Source organism: Euprymna scolopes, chromosome 44 (assembly GCF_053919585.1).
Source record: "Euprymna scolopes isolate OS-2025 chromosome 44, ASM5391958v1, whole genome shotgun sequence".
In the NCBI taxonomy this organism is placed as follows: domain Eukaryota; kingdom Metazoa; phylum Mollusca; class Cephalopoda; order Sepiida; family Sepiolidae; genus Euprymna; species Euprymna scolopes.
In genome coordinates, this window is record NC_136525.1 from 32,380,897 (window position 1) to 32,401,294 (window position 20,398).

Here is a 20,398-nt window from a genome sequence, read left to right on the forward strand (position 1 = left end):
AGACTAACATCAACGTTTTCTAGGTCAAACATGACGTCATCGTCGCAGTAGAAAAAAGGAAAATGAAGCAACGATTTTTTGCTACTCCCTCCCTGTACAAAACTGGTCATTTTAGAGTGAAGGAATTAATGTTTTTGGCCAATTTTTCGAGATTTGTCGTCTAAAATGTGGGACTTCAAAATGATACCAATCTCGTGAATATCTGTAGCCTCTGTCGAAACTTTTTGCAAGACATACAAACACACATACATACATAATACATACACACATTTTCGCTTTTATATATATAGACTAGCGGGGGCGTACCCGGCGTTGCATATGTTTGGAGGTGTGTGTGGTTGGGCGGGGGTGGGGGGTGTTAATGAAAACATAAGAATAAGCGAAGTAAAAAAAAACAAAAAAGAAAATAGAAAAACGAATGTTAAAACTTATCTGAAAAGTAAAGCGGGGGGGGGGGTACCCGGGCGGTGGGTGGGTGGGGGTCATCAAAACATAAGAATAAGCGAAGTAAATATTTTTAAAACTTAAAACTTAAAAAAATCGAAAAAAAAACAAAAAAAACTAACGTAAGGCAAACGAACGATGTTAAATGTAAAAATCGGAAAAATAAAAACAAAAAAGAAAACAGAAAAACGAACGTTAACACGTCTTTAAAAAAATCTGAAAAATAAACACCAAAAAAAAAAACACGTGAAAATGGCTTAAATAGGCCTGTTTCAATATGAAAATTCAAAAAATCGGTGGGTACCCGGGTGTTTTTGGATGTGTGGTCGGTCGGGGGTGGGAGGGTTTAATGAAAATCTAAGAATAAGCGAAGTAAAAAAAAAAAAGAACGAACGTTACATGAAAAATGGCTTAAATAACCCTGCTTCAATATTTAAATTTAAAAAATCGAAAAAAAAAAAAGACATCTCACACTATGCTTCGAACCCAAAACGTTTAGATAATGACCCAACGCTCTAACCAACTCAGCTAACACGACGTACATGAAATTGTGTCAGTTCTTCAAATATTTAAACTAAATCAGGTTATGACGTCGTCTGACGCATGCGTAGAACCGATCTCGTCATGGGAGGATGGTTTTTGCTGACCCCCCCATCCTGTAGAAAAGTGCTGATTTCAGGGTGAAAAATTAACGTTTTTGGCCAATCTTTCGATATTTGTCTGGCGAAGGATGGGGCTTTCATATGAGACCAAATTTATGAAATTTTTTTCTGTCTGCCGAAAGTTTTTAGCAGATGTACAAACAAACATACATACATACATGATAATTGCAACGTCTTGTCAGACGAGTGCCACTCCCTCAGTCACTGAAAGTCCATGAGCCCGAAGATAACCTTTTCTTTTTTTAGTCCTGCCAGCGAATTCACACGCTCAAGCAGACATGACATTGAAGACGGTCCTTGGCATACATATATATATACATATACACACATACATACACATACATACCCATAAATATACATACATGCACACATCTATACATCCATATATACATACACAATACATATAAGACATACATACAAACATATACATATACACATGCACACACATATACATACATATGCATACACATATATACAATCATATACAAATACATACACACATATACATACATATTCATATACATATACGTACACATGTATGGACATATACATACATGCACATAAAGTTACCTACATATATCTACACATATATATATGCACCTATATGCATACATATATATGCATATATGCATATACATATACATACATACACACAAATATATAGGTATATACATACAAACACACATAAACATATATACACAAAAAATAAATAAATAAATAAAGATATATACACACATACATATATACATACGTATACAAATAGGTATACATACACATACATACACTAGTACATATATTGACATGATGATTGCAACGTCTTGTCAGACGAGTGCCACTCCCTATGAAAATTAAAGACCATTATCAGAATCGAGCAAGTAGCACAACATCTATAACACAACTTGCCACTCATTTTGGAAAAGATTGCCTTACAAATGATACTGAGAACCCAAACAAGCCTGCCACTGACATAGCCCAGAAAAGTCGGAAAAAATACACTAGCCAGTTCCATAGTGTTAAAACAGAAGAATGGACCAACCATAAACGGGCAAAATACCTACCGACTGAACTATCCCAAGAATATATTGATAGGGATGGTTCCCTGGACTGGCTCAAAAGAGGATCCCTCCATTACGACCAAGAGAGGTTGATATTGGCTGCACAAGACCAGGGCCTCATGACAAACGCCTTCAAAAAGACGTGTGGTCTAAGCAACAATAATAAATGCAGGTTCTGTAGCACTGAGGTTGAGAGCGTGGGCCACCTGATTTCTGGTTGCAAAGTCCTACTTGGAGACGGTTATTGTACAGATCGCCATAACGGAGTTTGCAAATACCTTCACTGGAAGATATGTAAGAAACTCAACATTCAGTGTAGTAAAAACTCCTGGGAACATATACCCGAACGAACAGTTGGGAATGACAACTACACTATTCACTATGACTACATAATCCCTACTGCTACATATCTTGAAAATGCAGCTGTTAAACCAGATATAGTGATTTGGGACAGAGCAAACAAAAAAGCGACCGTAATAGAGGTCAGTGTACCCAATGATACAGGGCTTAACAGAGTTGAGAGGGAAAAGATTACAAAGTATCAAGGACTTATGTATGATATGAAACGAAATTGGAAATTAAAAGACGTTTCAATTATACCAGTCATCATAGGTGCAACTGGGCTTATGAAAAAAAACTTTAAAAAGTACATAGCAAGCATACCCGGTGAACCAAGTGCAAGTGAAATACAAACGATTGCACTGAAAGGGACAGCTAGAATCCTGAAAAGATCTCTTGGTTGGACTCACTAAAATAGGGGTAAATGTCAGACATCTGGTTGGATGTCCCATCCCCTAGAAGAAAAAGTTTAAGAAAAATGAAAAAAAAAGAGACACTAATGACGGTCATTGTTATACATACATATATATACACACACGCACACATACCTATGTACACATATCACACACATATATACATGCGTACATACACAATACACAATACTCACACCTACATATACATACACACACATGCAAACATAAACAAGACGGTCATTGGTATACATACATATAAATATATACATGCATACATACATACATACATGTCTATAATCATACGCTCATATATACCCAATACACAAACATACATATACATACCCACATTTATAAATACACATATACATACATATACATCCACAAATACAAATACATACACTTACAAATACATATACGTACATATATGCACATATGTATACATACACTTACCTACATATATATTAACATCCATATATATGCATTCATACACATACACACATACAAGCACACATACACATACATATACATACACGCCTGCATACATACACATACATTCATATACACACATACATGCATACAAACATATATAAATGTATATATGTACACACACAACCATATATACACATAGACACATATACATACATATACACATAGATATAAATACATATAAACTCGCATGTACATATATAAATGTACACACACACATGTAAATATACGTTAACATATACATACATAGATACATATTATGATGGCAGATGAATTTTTACATGCATCCAGCATTACAGGCGTACACCCATCAGAATTTTTTTTTTTTTTTTTTATCGCCACAGGACTTTTTTTTTTTTTTATATAATAGACAAATGCCTGAGGGAGTATCTATACAAAGATGATGTTACAGAGTTTTAGCTTTGTACGACAGCTAAATCTCTCTCTCGGTTCAAAATGTTGACATCCAGCAACAAGCAAGAGCAAGATAGCCAGCAACAAGTCAAACTGCAGACCAGCTTAATGCGGGTACTGGTCTCCTGCTTTGTTTTAGTTTTTTAAATAAAAAGTTTAGTTGAGACAGACACTTTTGGAATAGGAAATGACGATGATATAAACAAATTCGCACATTTTTTTCACAAATAAAAGCATCGACGGATAATCAAAAATATAAACACAGTCCAACCGACATATTAAAGACGCTTACTTTTTTTCTTTTTTTTTTAAATAAAAAGTTTTGTTGAGACAGACACTTTTGGAATAGTAAATGACGATGATATAAACAAATTCACACATTTTTTCACAAATAAAAGCAGCGACGGATAATCAAAAATATAAACACAGTCCAACCGACATATTAACATACATACATACATACATACACACACACACATATGCATATATAGAATGATGGCAGATCAATTATTACATGCTTCCAGCATTTCAGTGCTACACACGTGACACTTTTTTCCATCGCCACGGACAATTTTTATAGACAAATGCCTGAGGAAGTATCTATACAAAGATGATGCTACAGAGTTTTAGCTTTGTACGACAACTAAGTCTCTCTCTCGGTTCAGAATGTTGAGATTCAGCAACAAGCATCAGCAAGATAGCCAGCAACAAATCAAACTGCAGACCAGCTTAATGCGGGTACTGGTCTCCTGCTTTATATTTATTTATTTATTTATTTATTTTAAATCAGAGATTTGTTTCACCCAGAGGGGTTGCCTTAACAGGGCTTTTGTGACTCCTCTCCACCCCACACACATATCGAAGTAAACATATACACGTACACATACAAGCATGCATACAAACAGATGCACGCAAACATACATATGCAAGAACAAACACACATGAAACATGCACATACACACATACATTCATACATACATGCATGTACATACATATGCACACACACGTACACATACACGTACATATAGAATATATATGAAGGAACATTTATGATGACGATGATGGTTGTTACGAATAGGTGAATTCAACATGAATAAAAGAGTAAAACAATCCCAAATACACAGAACATAGAATAGAGAGACGTTCGCTTCGCCTGTAGTACAGCTTTTAAAATGAACACACATTGAGGATACATACATACATTTTCGCTTTTATATATATATATATAGATTAAATAGAATCCACTATAATGCATTTCGGTTTCTTATAAAATAGGTCATCTATTATATTGAATTACTTCATCAAATAAAAACCTACAGAAAATTATTTCTTTAAAAAATATAATTTTCTTATTAAATTGTATCAATCAGAAGCCATTTTGGTTTCTTATAAAATAAGTTAAATATTTTAATGAATTAATTCATAAAATTTTATTTTTCTAACTTTAAATTACTTTGCTGTTTCTCTTGTATAATTATGACAAACAACATAACTTATGGGAAACGCCGGGTAGGAAAAGCTAGTATTTAATATAATGATATAATAAATACTGACCCAATGAGTCATGGGCGTTCTAGGATTTTATCTACTTCCTCTTCAAATGGTTAGACACCGGGGCAGGTGTAGTTTTAAGAAGCCGATGCACTAGGATAAATATATTTTGCTTTATAAAAAATGCTTCAGCAGTCCCGTTGGCATTCTCTGGTAGAGGCGCCTCAGGCGATGAGTAATAAACTAACTTCTCAGAGAGAAAGTAAAGCCTACGAGGGTGGACCTTCTAGAACAAAACAGAATTAGTTTAACAGCAACAAACCTGTTGCTGGACAGTGTCGAGGACTTATCCCTGACTGGTCCATAGAAAGTATGGGCAGCCTAGTATCTTGTTTGTCATCTGCATAATAGATGACATAATAAAAGGCACCAGAAGTTTGGTTACCATGGTTACACGGTACATTTTATAGATATAGAATTTATGTATAAACGTTTTGGACAATTCAAAAACCAGTGGGCAGTCTACACTAAGAAAAAGGGAGGTTATGAGGTTTTTACTAACCTTCTCTTTTATTTCATTTCTTTATTTATTTTTTCTTTATTTATTTTTATTTATTTATTATTATTTTTTTACTCATTTTCACCCCAAACAAATCTTATTGCAACTTGGAATGCAAGGGGTTACTATTTGGGAACGTGTCTGACAGGAGACTATGGAGATTTGAGCAGTAAGGTTTGTTCACATTAAATTTAAACTAGTAATGCAGCAATGTAGTACAGTCAGGGGAGCAGGAAACAGGGAGGGAATTCCAAAGTTAACCATCCGAGAAAAGAAACTATACGAATAGAAGGCTTTCCAACACCAAGGGATATCAGCAGTGAAGGGGTGAGATTTTGATGCTTATTGAGTTATGTACGTCGAAGGGGCACAAGTGCAATGAGTTCATCAGAGGGCATTCCATTAAAGGACATGTAAAACAGACAGAGATGCAATTTCATTGAAACCATTTAGGGATTTTTTTTAAGTAGGATAAAGGCATAGAGTGAATGCAATATTTTAAGTATAAATGGTCAACATTGTGTGACTATTGATCCCCTTCCCCCCAAAACTATTAGAGCTTTTTACCTATTTAAAGGAATGTTGCGATTGTTTTGTAGCTAACAAAGTTTAGACTTGGGTGTCCAAAATGGGAATTCTTAAAATCATTTTTGTTCATGTCTCTTTGCACATACAAGCGTCTGAATTAATAAAAACAAATTTTTAAAAACTGTGATCCAATCAGATGCATTTTTCTAGATTTATAAAAATTATATTTTGAGCCATCCCGAATGCTATAAAAGGCCAGATTTTTCTTCAATAAATAGTTGAGTCAAAATCTACAGCAGAGCTAAGATCTATGTTGTCTCGGCAACGTTCCCCCTCTTTTACCCCTCTATCAGGCAAAAGGTAGCCGTGGCTTGGGGTTTCTATCTTAACTCACGCATACACTAACTAATACAGAAACAGACAACTCATTAACTTTTCTCATTATCGTCTGATCATCAAAAAAAAAAATATATATATATAAACTTATTCATTTCAAATACTCCTATCTTTTCTCACTGAAATTTCTTTCTACAATGAAAACAAATAAAAGTTGATTCTTATTAACAACTTTTAATGAAATGTAATTTTTGTAACTGACTGGGAAGTTTTGATTACGATTTTTAAAACCCGTGGATAATTTATGACCCTTAAATTATCAACTCAGACTTTTTCAATATCTCAGTTACTGAACCCTCCTTAGTACACAAAGACTATAAAAATATCAACAAACATTCTTTGTTTTTCTATCTGTGTCAACTTTTATTTTAAACATAAATAAAATATCTTTTTTGTGAATTTATTTTTGAACTCGTTATTTTGCTTGTTAAACATTTCTCTCAAATTTTTGAAGCAATTTTCATTAAAAATGTCTAAAATCGCCTGCAAAATCTTCCTTCTCTTCAATTGGAACACTTAAAAATAGAAATCTCCAAACTTTATAATTAGATAATTTAAATGACTGAATGCGAATTTTCTTTCCTTTATCACGTTTATATTACAGCACATATAGTTATAAATATAGTATACATAATATATATATATATATATATATATATATATATATATATATATATATATATATATATATACAGTATACATAATATATATATATATATATATATTGTATTTAACCGTATGTACTGTAATATAAAAGTGATAAATATATATATATATAAACATATATATATATATATATATATATAAACAGGTATATATATATATATATATATATATATATATATATATATATATATATATATATATATATATATATATTATAATTTATTATCGTTTTATCTGTTTAGTTATACAGGTTTCTGTTCCTGAATCATATCAATGATCCAGCAACTTCGTCAGACTTTAACAAAAGTGGTTATTATGATTTGAAAAAACGATATCAGAAGAAGACGAAGGAAAAAGGGGGATCACAATTCTGATTTGACAACATTTAATTTTAAGATTTAATAATTAAATAAACATAGAAAAGTGGAAAAATTGAGTTTAAAGACGTCAGCCAGATACCATACGGATCGGAGTATAGGGAAAGGAGAGAGAGAGGGGGTGTGGAAAAGAAGAAAAGAGGAAAGGATGTAAGATGCTAAAGACTTTGGAGGCCGGGGTAGGGAGGGAGAAAGAGAGAGGTAAGGGCTGGAAAAAGTGAAATACAAGTAGAACAAGTAGCTATTACTAGTGGACTGTCGGGTTGTAGCAGTGTCATATGAAATTTGACACGTTAAGGATTTATGCAGATTGGGGGGGGCGTTGTTCGCAGTAACTAAGATGCGCCCTCTTCAAGTAAGCTGTTACGTCCAATTTAAGTGATTTACCTATCTAAATGCATTTGCTATAAAAGGTCTCTAAAAAATAAAGTAAATTAAATTAAATTAAAAATTGAATAGGTATAAAATCATAAAAATATGCATGTAGGTAGATATAGATAATAATAATAATAATAATAATAATAATAATAATAATAATAATAATAAATATAATAATAGAATGATAAAAATAAAAATAATAGTAAAAATGAAAGTAAAGGAAATTGCGTAATATTTGTTCAGTAACAGTGTAGATACAGGGCGTATAAGATAAAAGTATATATATTGTTACGGACCGGTATGAAACTGAGTCGGGGTGGATGTCTCCTGGTAAGAATCTTATGACTCTAGGTCAGCGCTTCACCCTATGTTGTCCATAACACAATATATAAATAAAAATAAAATAATGACAAGTAAAGTGTCGGCCACGATTTGTGACCTATTTGACACGTTGTCTGAGGTTCTCATTAGCACATTTTGTTCCGAACGATTCAAACTCAAAGCAAGAATGACACAACGCTAAAATTTTAAAACACGAATTTTATTCAACATCCTTAAATTTAATATCACACCGCAATAGGTTGGGGTGAGGTCGGATGATACAAAAGGAAACATCATAAAAGAAGGAAAAGAAAACAAGGTGACAAACAAAAAAATAATATAAGAAAATGTATATATCATTTCATTATGGTATGACATTTCGGCCAAGGACAAGGAGCGGGGATATCGGGATGGGGAAATCATAATAGTCACTTAACTTTATCCAATTGGACTTTCGTGTTTCATAATGTCTCCGCAAAGTTCATCATTCGTGAGATTTTTCCTGTTTGGTTACTTGTTGGATGGGGACGTCCGTCGACATGACGATATTTTAGTTCGTTGCAACTCTCTGCTTATTCATATTTAATATCTTCGCCGTGAACATATATATATATTCCATTTTTATTTTAATGAACAGAATCAAAGAACGAATAGGTAATAAATACAAATTTCAAAAAATTATAATATATATATATATAAGTTCATAAGTCTTTTTTTCCTTTCTCTTTTTTATCCCAATAACAAAAAAGTAAGACAAATTCACAACATAAATGACAAACCTTTAGTTAACGCTGGTCAACAACAAATATATTTTTCATTTCATATTTCTCATAGTGTTGTCTTTTTTATCAGCGGAGTTGCATAGATGTCTTTCCTTCTTGAAATCTTTTCTGCAACTAACTTGAGTCTCACTTCTTAATAGTTAACTTTTTTGGTGGAAACGCTGATTATATTTTTCTGTATTTTTAAGTTTATCAACGTTTTTCTTTTTTTTTTCCTCATCGCTTTCGCCGTTACTGTCGTTGTCATGGTGACGATTCAATTGGTTGTTTTAATTCCTTCGTGTATTGGAATTTTAACCACTAAATTCATTTATTTTTATTAATACGATATTGACATATCCCAATATCGTCATAATAGAGAGACATGAACATACATGTGAGAATATGTAAATATAATAGTAATTAGTAAGTAAGCGGGGGGTAGTTGAGTACCTGTACAGATAAATGTGTCAATGATAAAAGATAACTGAATGAATGAATAGAGGGTGTAGGATAGATAGTATATATATATATATATATATATATATATATATATATATATATATATATAATTTTAATGAACAGAATCAAAGAACGAATAGGTAATATATACAAATTTCAAAAAATTATAATATATATATATATATATATATATATATAAGTTCATAAGTCTTTTTTTCCTTTCTCTTTTTTATCCTAGAGTTGCATAGATGTCTTTCCTTCTTGTAATATGGCACAAGGGTATGGGAAGGAGGAGAGTATATTAGGAAATATATATAGAAATGTATAAGTGGAATACATATTAGGAAGAAGAGGGGGCGTCCATAAATAAGTAGGTGAATTGGTAACATAATTAATTTACGAATATTCAGGAGGATTTTAGGTTATATTCCTAACAAGTAGGGAGGGAATGTGGGTTCTAGATGCTTACATCGTTAATAGTTGGATGGGACGATGGTTTTAGGTAGGTATAATTATAGAGTTTGGGGAGGGGTCAAGTATGTTTTATGGAGGTTAAATACTTTACTTACAGCTCTAGGTTGAAGTATTTGATTTTAACTACATTATAAAATACATTATAAACTATTCCATGCCCGTACTTAAATAGGGATATCTATATAATAAGACATATACACATGTATATAAGCACAATATTTTCCAATAAACTGGGGACATTGTGTTAGGAATAGGTGGGTAAATTTAACTCAAAAGAGCAATGGACGTAGATTACTAGGTAATTGTATGGTAGAAAGTTCAGTGGAGTTGTAATTGGTAGTATTCGGAGATATAGGTTATTTTGTTGGATTTAGGAGGATATGGTGAAAGGTTAGGGTAGGATATATTATAGGGAGAATGGAGTAAGAGGATTTAAGTGTGTAGATGTTACAGTAATTAGTTGTATGTGATAGATGGTTGTACTGGGTGTATGGTTTGGCAGATAAAAAAAACGTTGTCTGAGGGATGTTTCAGAAAGGTGCGTAATTGCTAAGGGGGTGGGATTTGTAATGCCGACAGTTTATGGAAGTTTCATGTTTCCTATTAAGTAATTTATCTCTACACTGCGTATCAAATTATTAACGAGTTTACATTTTTTTAAATATTTAAGGAACTAGTGAATAAAAATCCATGAAAATAAAAGTATTTAAAGCAGTATTAGCAGAAGATAGGAATATCTGTTGATTTCAGTGTGTCAAGTTATTAACGAGGTTGAGAAAAAAACACAATATGCCCATAACTTGTTTATTGAAATAATTTTCAAACCTTAAATGAACTAGGAAAATGCTTAGAACACAATAACTACATAGCAATTTCTACGTCGACATAATTAGTAGGGGATATGCGATCCTTTTTTTATGAATGACTTGTAAAAGACGTTGGTCCACAGAATTATTCAAATTTGTGATTTCCTCAACAGTTATTCCTCGCGATACTTCTTGGAGATCATCCCAAAACTAATCTTTGCTCTTAAATTGGCATCCACTAGCATAGAGGCGTCGCTTCATGATACTCCAAAGGTTCTCAATTTGGTTCAAATATGGTGAATTCGCAGGCCATTCCATCTTCCGTAGCCCAGAGAACTCCAGTTGTTGCAAATGCTCTTTGCTTTTGTTTGCTGCATGCGAGGGAGCATTATCCTACATAAAAATAATGGTTCTTCTGAATCTCAACCTTTGCTTCTTCAGCGATGGTTCAAAGTGCTGCTTCAGAAAATCTGTGTAAGCATTTGACGTCATTTTTACACCTTCTGGGGCTATCCATGGGCCAACTAAAGTCCTCCAATAATCCCAGCCCAAATCATTATCACACCACCACCTTGTTGGTGCCTTCAACGCTGGTGACGATGTCGTCCATCTAGGACTCATCCCTTGCTCGAGCCATCTGGGCCATCAAGAGTGACACGCACTTCATCCGTGGAAAAATCTGTTTTCATGTTGCCCTCTGCCCATTTCAATCGGTTTTGTATGTGATGTTGCTTTAATGAGGGCTTTGTCACAGGCTTAACAGACTTTGCCACTTCTTTCAGAAGGCGACATTGAGTACTTTTTTAGACATTCTTCAATCTGGCTTGGTCAAAACTTCTCGACTTGTCTGCCCAGGGTTCTTAACAACTTCACGTTAAATTTGGAGTAGAGAACGGCGTGAAACAACTCTAGATTTACCTTTATCAGCTCTCTTACGTACTTTGTAGGGTCCTTGACAAAATTCGTCACGGTTTGATGGTACATTCCTATAATTTTCAATATTTCGAGGGTAGTTTTACCTTTTGCTAGCTGTTTTGTAATAGTACTCATTTCAGAACTACTCAAACCACCTTTACGACCCATTTTATTGACCAAAAAAACTGCCTTGTTAATAATTTGACACACTCGTGAATTCAACAAATATGATGGCAAGTTGTTTACATTGCGTGAAACAGTACGAAAATTTCACAGTACGTGCAGCTCAGCATTGCCAACATCTCCAAAGCTTTTAATACGAAACTACCGGGAAGTTTCTAAAACTGGTAAAAAAATGTTATCTCGCTAATAATTTGACACGCAGTGTATGGAAAAGTTAAAGATTTACATATGTTAAATTTTTAAGGATTTCCCAATTCATGGTTGATGTACGATTATTTTGGATTAGATGTAAATAGTGGGAAGTTAGTGAGGTTTTGTTAGGATGGTTGGGGGTCTGTAAATGAGCATTCATGTACTCTAAATCTGTCTTTAAAAGAGGTGCCGGCCAGACCAATATAGTATTTGTGCTGTTTGGGTTTTCTGTGGAGGCAATTGTAGCTTTATATTAGTAAAAATTATTGATTAAGTGGGCATTCCGATTGTTGGTGCAATTACAATTAGTATTGCTAATGTTGTTTGTATTTTTATCCTTGTTAAGTATCTTCCTATTATGTTTCTTGATTATTTTTTCCAAGTTATCAGTACAGCTGTAGCTAAGTTTAATTGTGTTTTTATTAAAGAGTTTGTGTAGTGTGTGATAAGGTAAGAAGTGGGTGTTTCGTTTTGACCATTATACTGAAAGGGGAGGGTTAAACCAAATGACTTTTCTAGATCAATTTTTCTTGTTTAAAGTATTTGAGGAATTCAATTCAGTGTAATTAATCGTGGGATTTGACTATCCACTTTCCTTAAGAGAATTTTCATAGAATAGTTTATGTTTGTTGAATATTTCAGGTTTAGAGGAATTAGTGCTAAGTCTTTTTTTCGACAGATTCGGGGATATGTTTAATGATATGTTGCAGGTGGTTCGATAGTGGGTGTATATAAAGTGGGTAGGTATTATCTTTGGTGCAGGGTTCATATGAGTTATTTGAGAGGCTGAGAGTTATATCGAGAAGGTTGACAGTTTTTACATTAGACTTAATATCTACTTTTAGGCATATTCTATTCATTTCCGTACTTAATGGTTTTTTATTTTCTCACGTTTAGGGCCATTTGAATTTTCGCCTACGATAAAGCCATCGTCTCTCTATAGTCCTATGTTTTTGGTATTTATATTTTTTGTGAGATTGTACGGAATAAAAAGACCAACTAGATCAGTTACTTCTGCTGAGTCTAAGGAGCCCATCGAGAGGTCAAATGATCCGGATTGGGTCATTGGGTGTCTTGGCTAATTAAGACTGTTTTCCTAGATTTTTAAAAAATGTTTATTTCGGATAGTTGTAAGCCGGAAAGTAGAGAGACGAAATCTAAAACTTCCTCAAACAGGTCCTTTGATATGGAAGGATAATAGCTTTAAATATCGAACTGGATAAAAGCGGCCCTTTTTTTATTTTGGATATTATTTAACCATTTAATGGTGTCATTAGTGTTAATCAGTTGGTTTAATTCATATTTTGTTTTAATTTGTAGATTGATTCTTTCTAGTATTCTTTTGCTTATTCTTCCTATTTCAGGCTTAGTGGGGTTTATAAGTCTAGTTTGGGGTTTTGTTTAAAAATTGGGTTTATGGTTCTTAAGTAGAATCTAGGCTCCTTTTTTAAAAGTTTTCCGACTCTGTTACTAATGTTGAGTGTGCCAGTAATGGTTTTGCTATATTAATGTCCTTAATTAGATCTATATCTAATTTTTATAGTTGTTGATAATGTTTTCTTTAAGTAGTTTTAGGTTCTTTCATTTTTACTATTATTTTATTCTATTATTATTACTTTCTGTTACTATTATTATTATTATTATTATTATTATTATTATTATTATTATTATTATTATTATTATTATTATCTATATCTACCTACATGCACCCTACTCGTTCTACTGTATTTTCCTTTTTGGTTTAGCTCTTACCTCTCTCTTTCTCCCCCCCCCCTACTCCGGCCTCCAAAGTCTTTAGCATCTTACATCCTTCCCTCTTTTTTCCTTTTCCACCCTCTCTCTCTCTCTCTCTCTCTCTCGCCCTCTCTTTCTCCTAATTCATATTATATCTTTTTATAATAGACCAAATAATTACTCTGGTTGATTTTCCCGTTTATTTCTTTTGTTTGTTTTTCTTTCTTCCAGGCGATATATATTTTTCTTTATCAAGCTCTGGCGAGACTTCTGAGTTTTTGGCATTTTATAGTTTCTCTCACCTTGGTTCGATATATATATCTTTATGACTGACAAATGAGAAAAGTAAAAGATAAACCAACTTTTAGTTTTACGCTGGTGGACAACAAATATGGTTTTCCTTTTCATATTTCTTAACGGTCAACTTTCTTTGAAAGAGATGCTAGACACATTTTCTTTTCTTCTTTTTTTTATTTTTCTCTTCAATGTCCTCGTCATTGATGTCATGGTAACGGTTCACTTGGTCGTTCTAACTCCTTCGCGTCTTGGAATTTTAACCATTAAATTTATTTACTTTTATTAATACAATATTTACATATCTCAATATCGTAACAATATATATATATATATATATATATATATATATATATATATATATATATATATATATATATATATATATATATACTAGTAGTTCAGCCCGGCTTTGCTCGGGCCCTATGTACTGTTCATAATTAATGTGCATATATATATATATATATATATATATATATATATATATATATATATATATATATATATATATATATATATATATAAAATGAAAATTACAATTGAATTTACCAAAGTGATCCAAGATGGTAAAGTTAAAGTAAATTATAAATATTAAAGAATTAATATTTATAAAATTATCTCAGCCAGATATAAAAGCTCGATAAAACCAAATAGGAAATAGAGCTTATAATATGAGCAAACAGTTAATAAAATATGTTAAAAAACACTTTGAAATGAGTTAAAAATATATTTAATCTGAAAAGGAAACACTAGATAAGTGGATAGTCCTTAATCCGCGGAGTTTCGAAGAAATACTTTCCTTCTAATCAGACGGTAGGAATTAGCAAAATGCGGGATCGGATTTTGCATGCAGAGGTATTTGATGAAACAACAAGTAAGTCAAAGATCTTACTTGAAAACAAAATAAGTTAAGCAGAGAGAATTTGGTATAGAAAAAGGTGATTACACATGAATGGATAGTCTGGTGGAAGATAAAAAATCCAGTGACGGTAAAATCCAAATGTAAAACTTCAGGAAAGTTAAAAGTATTTCCATTTGTACCAGTAAAATCCACGGAAATCCCGTAATTGGAAGAAGATGGTCCATAATAATCCAAAGGAATAATTCACAAAAATGTGTACAAGGAAAAAAATAATATTAATAAAAGAAAAATAAGATGTGCTTTTCACTCTACTTCCGAGACATAACTATAAATAAAAAAGATCTGGGAAGAGAAAGGAGAGAGAAAAAAAAATGATAAAGTTAAATATAAAATATAAAATAAAGGGAAACAAAAGTCAAAATGACCCAGACAGAAAATGTTAAAGGCGTGAAAATATATATAGGGCAAAATAATATAGGTCAACTGAAATGTACAGGTCATCACTTAAAAAAATGTCAGCAAGAGTTGTTAAACGACACTAAAAGGAAAATAAAAAAGGAAAATAAAAATAAATAAATATATAATAAATAAATAGAAAATAAAGAATAAATAAATAAATAAATAAAATATAATAAAAAATGAAATATAAAATATAATATATAAAATAAAATAAAATAAAATAAAATAAAAATAATTTTTTTATTTTATTCTTATTTTTTTTTTCTTTGGATAAAATAAAAACGTTAAACTTGAAGATTGCCATTTTGGTTTAATATAAAATCAATGACGTCACTTACTTTTATCGTATTATCTGGAAGCAGTTGCTCAATTTTGTTCTCCAATGCACTCTGTAAATAAAAATAAAGCAGAGATAATAATATTAAATACGTCAAATACAATTCTAACCTTGCAAGCCGGTAGTAATCAAGATAAACACGGTGGTTATAGTTAACAAAAAATGTATTAGCTAAAGTATGTTCTAGAAGTACATGTCATGATTCATATTAATTTCGTTCCTTCCCACTGCAGGAAGATGTCACACAAGATCAGGAAGATGGGAAAAGTCAAACCAGCGTCTCTAAAGGAGGAGCTCTCTGACCTTTTTAAAATTGCCTAAGCAGCCCATTGGCATTCACTCAGAGAGTAAGCAATAAACTTACACTACCTGAAAGATGAGAGGTAAGGCCCGGGAGGATAGACCTCCTAGGAACACACAGAACTATTCCTCAGCCCGCTAGATAAAAGGCCATGGAAATTATTCAGTTTCTACTATGTTGAGACAGAAATTGTTAAGGTCGAAACCTCAGCTGGCATGTGACTGCTTTGCGACAACATCAAATAAATGGTGTGAACCGATACTTATTGTCCTGAGGTCAGTTCACTATTCCTAAAATAGGTAGATTAGCTTATTCCATAATATCTATGCTTGTTGGTAACAAAAAACGCAACACAACTATGGCAGCACCTTGAAGAGCATTCATAATTTTTTCTCTCTTTTGATCTGGAGCACACGATATAATAATGGGAAAAGTGATTGGTTACTTTTAACACCTCTAAAACAAAGTTGTCTTTATTCACCAACAATGCTTGCTTCAACTGAGATAAATGTCTCTTTCCTTGAGGAAGACTATTGCTTTGATAAGTTCCTAGGATTGACCATTACTCTAGATCTGAAATGTAAGACTTATATCCAATCTGTTGCTAAAATTACTAGAAAAGTGGTTGGATCATTCCAATGCTCTCAATGGATGGTCACCTTTAATGCATTCAATATCAAACTCCTATCTTTTAACGCTCTTATCCCCAGCTGACACCAATTGAAATGAAGCCAGAACTTATTATGCATTATTACTAATGGAGATTTTGTATCTGTCTGAAGTCAGAAATATACTATTACTTCTACTAATAATGAAGATTTAGTATCTGTCTGTCTTAAGCCGGAATTATACTATTTCTTTTATTACCATTACTGTCCAAGAGGGAGAGGCTGATGGTTGGTGGACCAGCTTGTTGAATAATGAAGCTTGGGCAATATCAGGTTTCCTGGGAAAATAGCAGAAGAAAGAGTTACAGATTCTGAAAGACGTCAATACTAAAACAAAGAGACAATGGAATTCCAACTTATGTAATGATAATAAAAAACGAATGGTTTTGAGTGAGAGTAGACGAGTTACAAGACGAGAGATGATCGCCAGTCAGCCTGTGACCCGCCACCTCCATCTCTCTTTGCAACCCCCACACGCTCCCAGTGTCAAATAAACGGCATTGTTTTCATAAAACCGACGTTTTATTTATTGATAAACAAACATATATTCGACGAGCGTTAGTGTTGTCAAAGTACAGAGAAAACAGATTGATAAAAACAAGTATATACTTGCACATGTGAAAAACACACAAAGCGAGTTTATGCACACAGTTCAAGACAGACTCGATTTGTTATATATATGTATATATATATATATATATATATATATATATATATATATATATATATATATATATGACCTAACTGACTAAAGAGACCTTTAAATGCACAAAAATAGGTCCATGGACTGGTCACAGTTTCTTGAAGATTAATTGAAGCAATTAAAATAAAAATGGTTACTTACTGTCCTTTTAATCATTTGATCAATTTTACTTTCCAACAGATGAATCTGCCCGGTGTCCTGTTCAAAAAAGAAAAAAAATGTCATATAAAACTTTCAGCAACAAATAAGAAGTGGTTTTAATCTCGTCATTATTGCTGTTTTGTCTAGTGATTGCTATAGAAATCAACTTCTTTTCATGATGAAAGGGGACACAAGGAGACGTTCGCTGAGAGTTCTTTTCAAGGTTTTATTTTGGAGAGAATTAACTCCAGAGAGAGACTAATGTTATGTTAACTAATTACTTATTTCCTTAATTAACTTTTTAACATAACTGAAATGAGTGACACAGACAGACAGAGGCATTGAAGAAACATTTCGCTTAGGTTATTCTACATTTTTGGTGGTGTCTCATTCACACGGCTTCCACACAGAGACTCATTTGCAAACGTTTGTTTTGCTTAGCTCGAAAACGTTACGTCATTCGTTATCTTTGACTCTGTTTTGTCTACAGAGTGTAACCTATTCTAATAGTTTGGTTCCTCGAACAACTAGACTTTTGAATTCTTCCCTGCTACCTGCTTCCCTGACTACAATGATATGCAGAAGTTTAAATGTAACATAAACTAACATCTTGTTAATCTATCCAACGCATGACACCAAATAGAAGCCCCTTACATCCATGTCGTGATATACTTTGTTACTCTCCCTTGCCTTAACTTTATGTCACTCTTTTCTGGAAATTGTTGTGGTCGGAAAAATTGTGATGGCAGGATCATTGGATAGCACAGTAAGTAGTAGACAAGCTCATTGTATTTTAAACACAATTTATTTGTGAAAGAAACATTAAATTATTTACAGAATGATATTCAGTGTCCAGCGATGCCGCCATCTTGTTTGGCTTCCCTCAGTAGAACTCTCCAATCATTTTAAGGACTTATAAAGGGTGATAACTTTATTTATTTAAAGTTATTTTCCTTTTTTATCGTTATAACACCCCCCCCTTTGAAATGTGATGCGTGTAGGATGTTTGATATGTTTATTTGTCGAATTGAAATTGGTTTTCACCTTCATTGCATCCTTCAGGTTGGACTTTTCTTCTCAGACTTGCTTTGTTTACTGTATGTTGCTTGAACACTTTGAGATAATTCAAATGTGTCCAGTAAAATATTTAATGGAATGATTGTGTTATTTGATTGTCTCTTTGGAAGATGAGAGTGATGAAGGTGATTTGCATGTCTGATCCAAATAGATGATTGCACATCCACATCATAGATTACAATACCAGAACAACGTACTATGTGACCTCGTGTTTATTTTTATTAAACATTGCGGTAGTCTTTTGCCAAATATAGGTTGTCCTGGTAGAAACTTACGTGACCTTGCTCCATGATAGCGATTGAACTGGTTTTCCATCATCCTGTTTCTCTTGGGAAGATTAACGAAAGTATTTTTCTGTTCATCAATGCTTCAGCAGGAGACTTTCCATTTGGGCAATTTAGATTTGGGGTAGCTCTGAAGCTACTTGGCAATATTTATGTGATCTCTCGAGTAGTTCCTTCCCTTTTAACTTTAAGGGTGCTTTTTTTAAATGTGTTGACAAAGCGTTTGGCTTGGCCATTTGATTGTGGATGGAAAGGTGGAGATTTGAGATGTTGACTATTGGTTTGTTTAAAGAAGTCAGAACATTTTGCTGGGGTAAATACAGTACCGTTATCAGAAATTAAGATTTCAGGAGCACTCAACCTGCTGAAAATTCCTTGTAGTTTTTTAGTTTCATTTAATGTAGTATGGTTCATCTAGAAGACTTCTGACCACTTACTGTAAGCATTAATCAATGTTAAGTAATTTTGTTAATTAAATGGTCCTGCAAAGTCCGTGTGTAGACGTGACCAAAGCATTTTTTGGGTAGGTCATGCATGCGATGTTGTTTTCCGAGGAGACTTTGCAACCAATTGACATTTGGCACAACTTTTTATAAGTTCTTTTAACTGCCTATCCATGTTTGGTCAATACACATAGCCACGTGCCCAGGCTTTCCTCCGATTAATTCCCTGATGTCCATAGTGAAATAGCTTGAAGACTCCATTCTAGAGTTTGAATGGGACAACAATATATTTTCCAAAGGAAGTGTTCCATTGAGCTTAGATAAAGATCTTCTTTGAAAAAATGGTTGGAGTTGCTGGTCAGTGTATATTTGGCCAGCATGTAGGTGGAAACTCCTTGCAATCCTGTGAGCATTGTATCCATAGTTTGCTGGAATATTGCTGGAGCTGACTTGATCTCAAATGGAAGGCGATTAAATTGAAATAATTCCTTGTAGATGTTAATAGTGAGAAGATTTTTGGAATCTTCATCAACTTCCATTTCTATATGTGCATCTGTAGAGTCCAGTTTTGAAAAAACAAATTTCACTGTTGAGTTTAGAGAACAGATCTTTCGGTACAGGTATTGGATACTGATGTGTCTCCAATCTGTCATATAATCTTGTGTTGAAATCTGCACATAGGCGTACTTTGCCAGTAGTCTTCTTCACAATGACAATAGATACTGCCCAGGATGAGTAATTTGTTGGAGACAATCCAGTTCTTTTTCTACTGA

The 20,398-nt window shown here is 33.0% G+C and overlaps 1 protein-coding gene across 3 annotated transcripts in view; it reads right to left on the reverse strand.

Moving 5' to 3' along the window:
• LOC145268769 (uncharacterized) overlaps positions 1 to 20,398 on the reverse strand; it is a 319,098-nt gene that overhangs the window by 262,128 nt on the left and 36,572 nt on the right. For all 3 annotated transcript variants that reach the window (XM_080124371.1, XM_080124370.1, XM_080124369.1), the window contains exons 2-3: positions 17,822 to 17,878; positions 16,010 to 16,060 (exon numbers count right to left, since the gene is read on the reverse strand). In XM_080124371.1, coding sequence (XP_079980497.1) covers positions 16,010 to 16,060; positions 17,822 to 17,878 — 108 coding nt within the window. The remainder of the gene's footprint in view (positions 1 to 16,009; positions 16,061 to 17,821; positions 17,879 to 20,398) is intronic.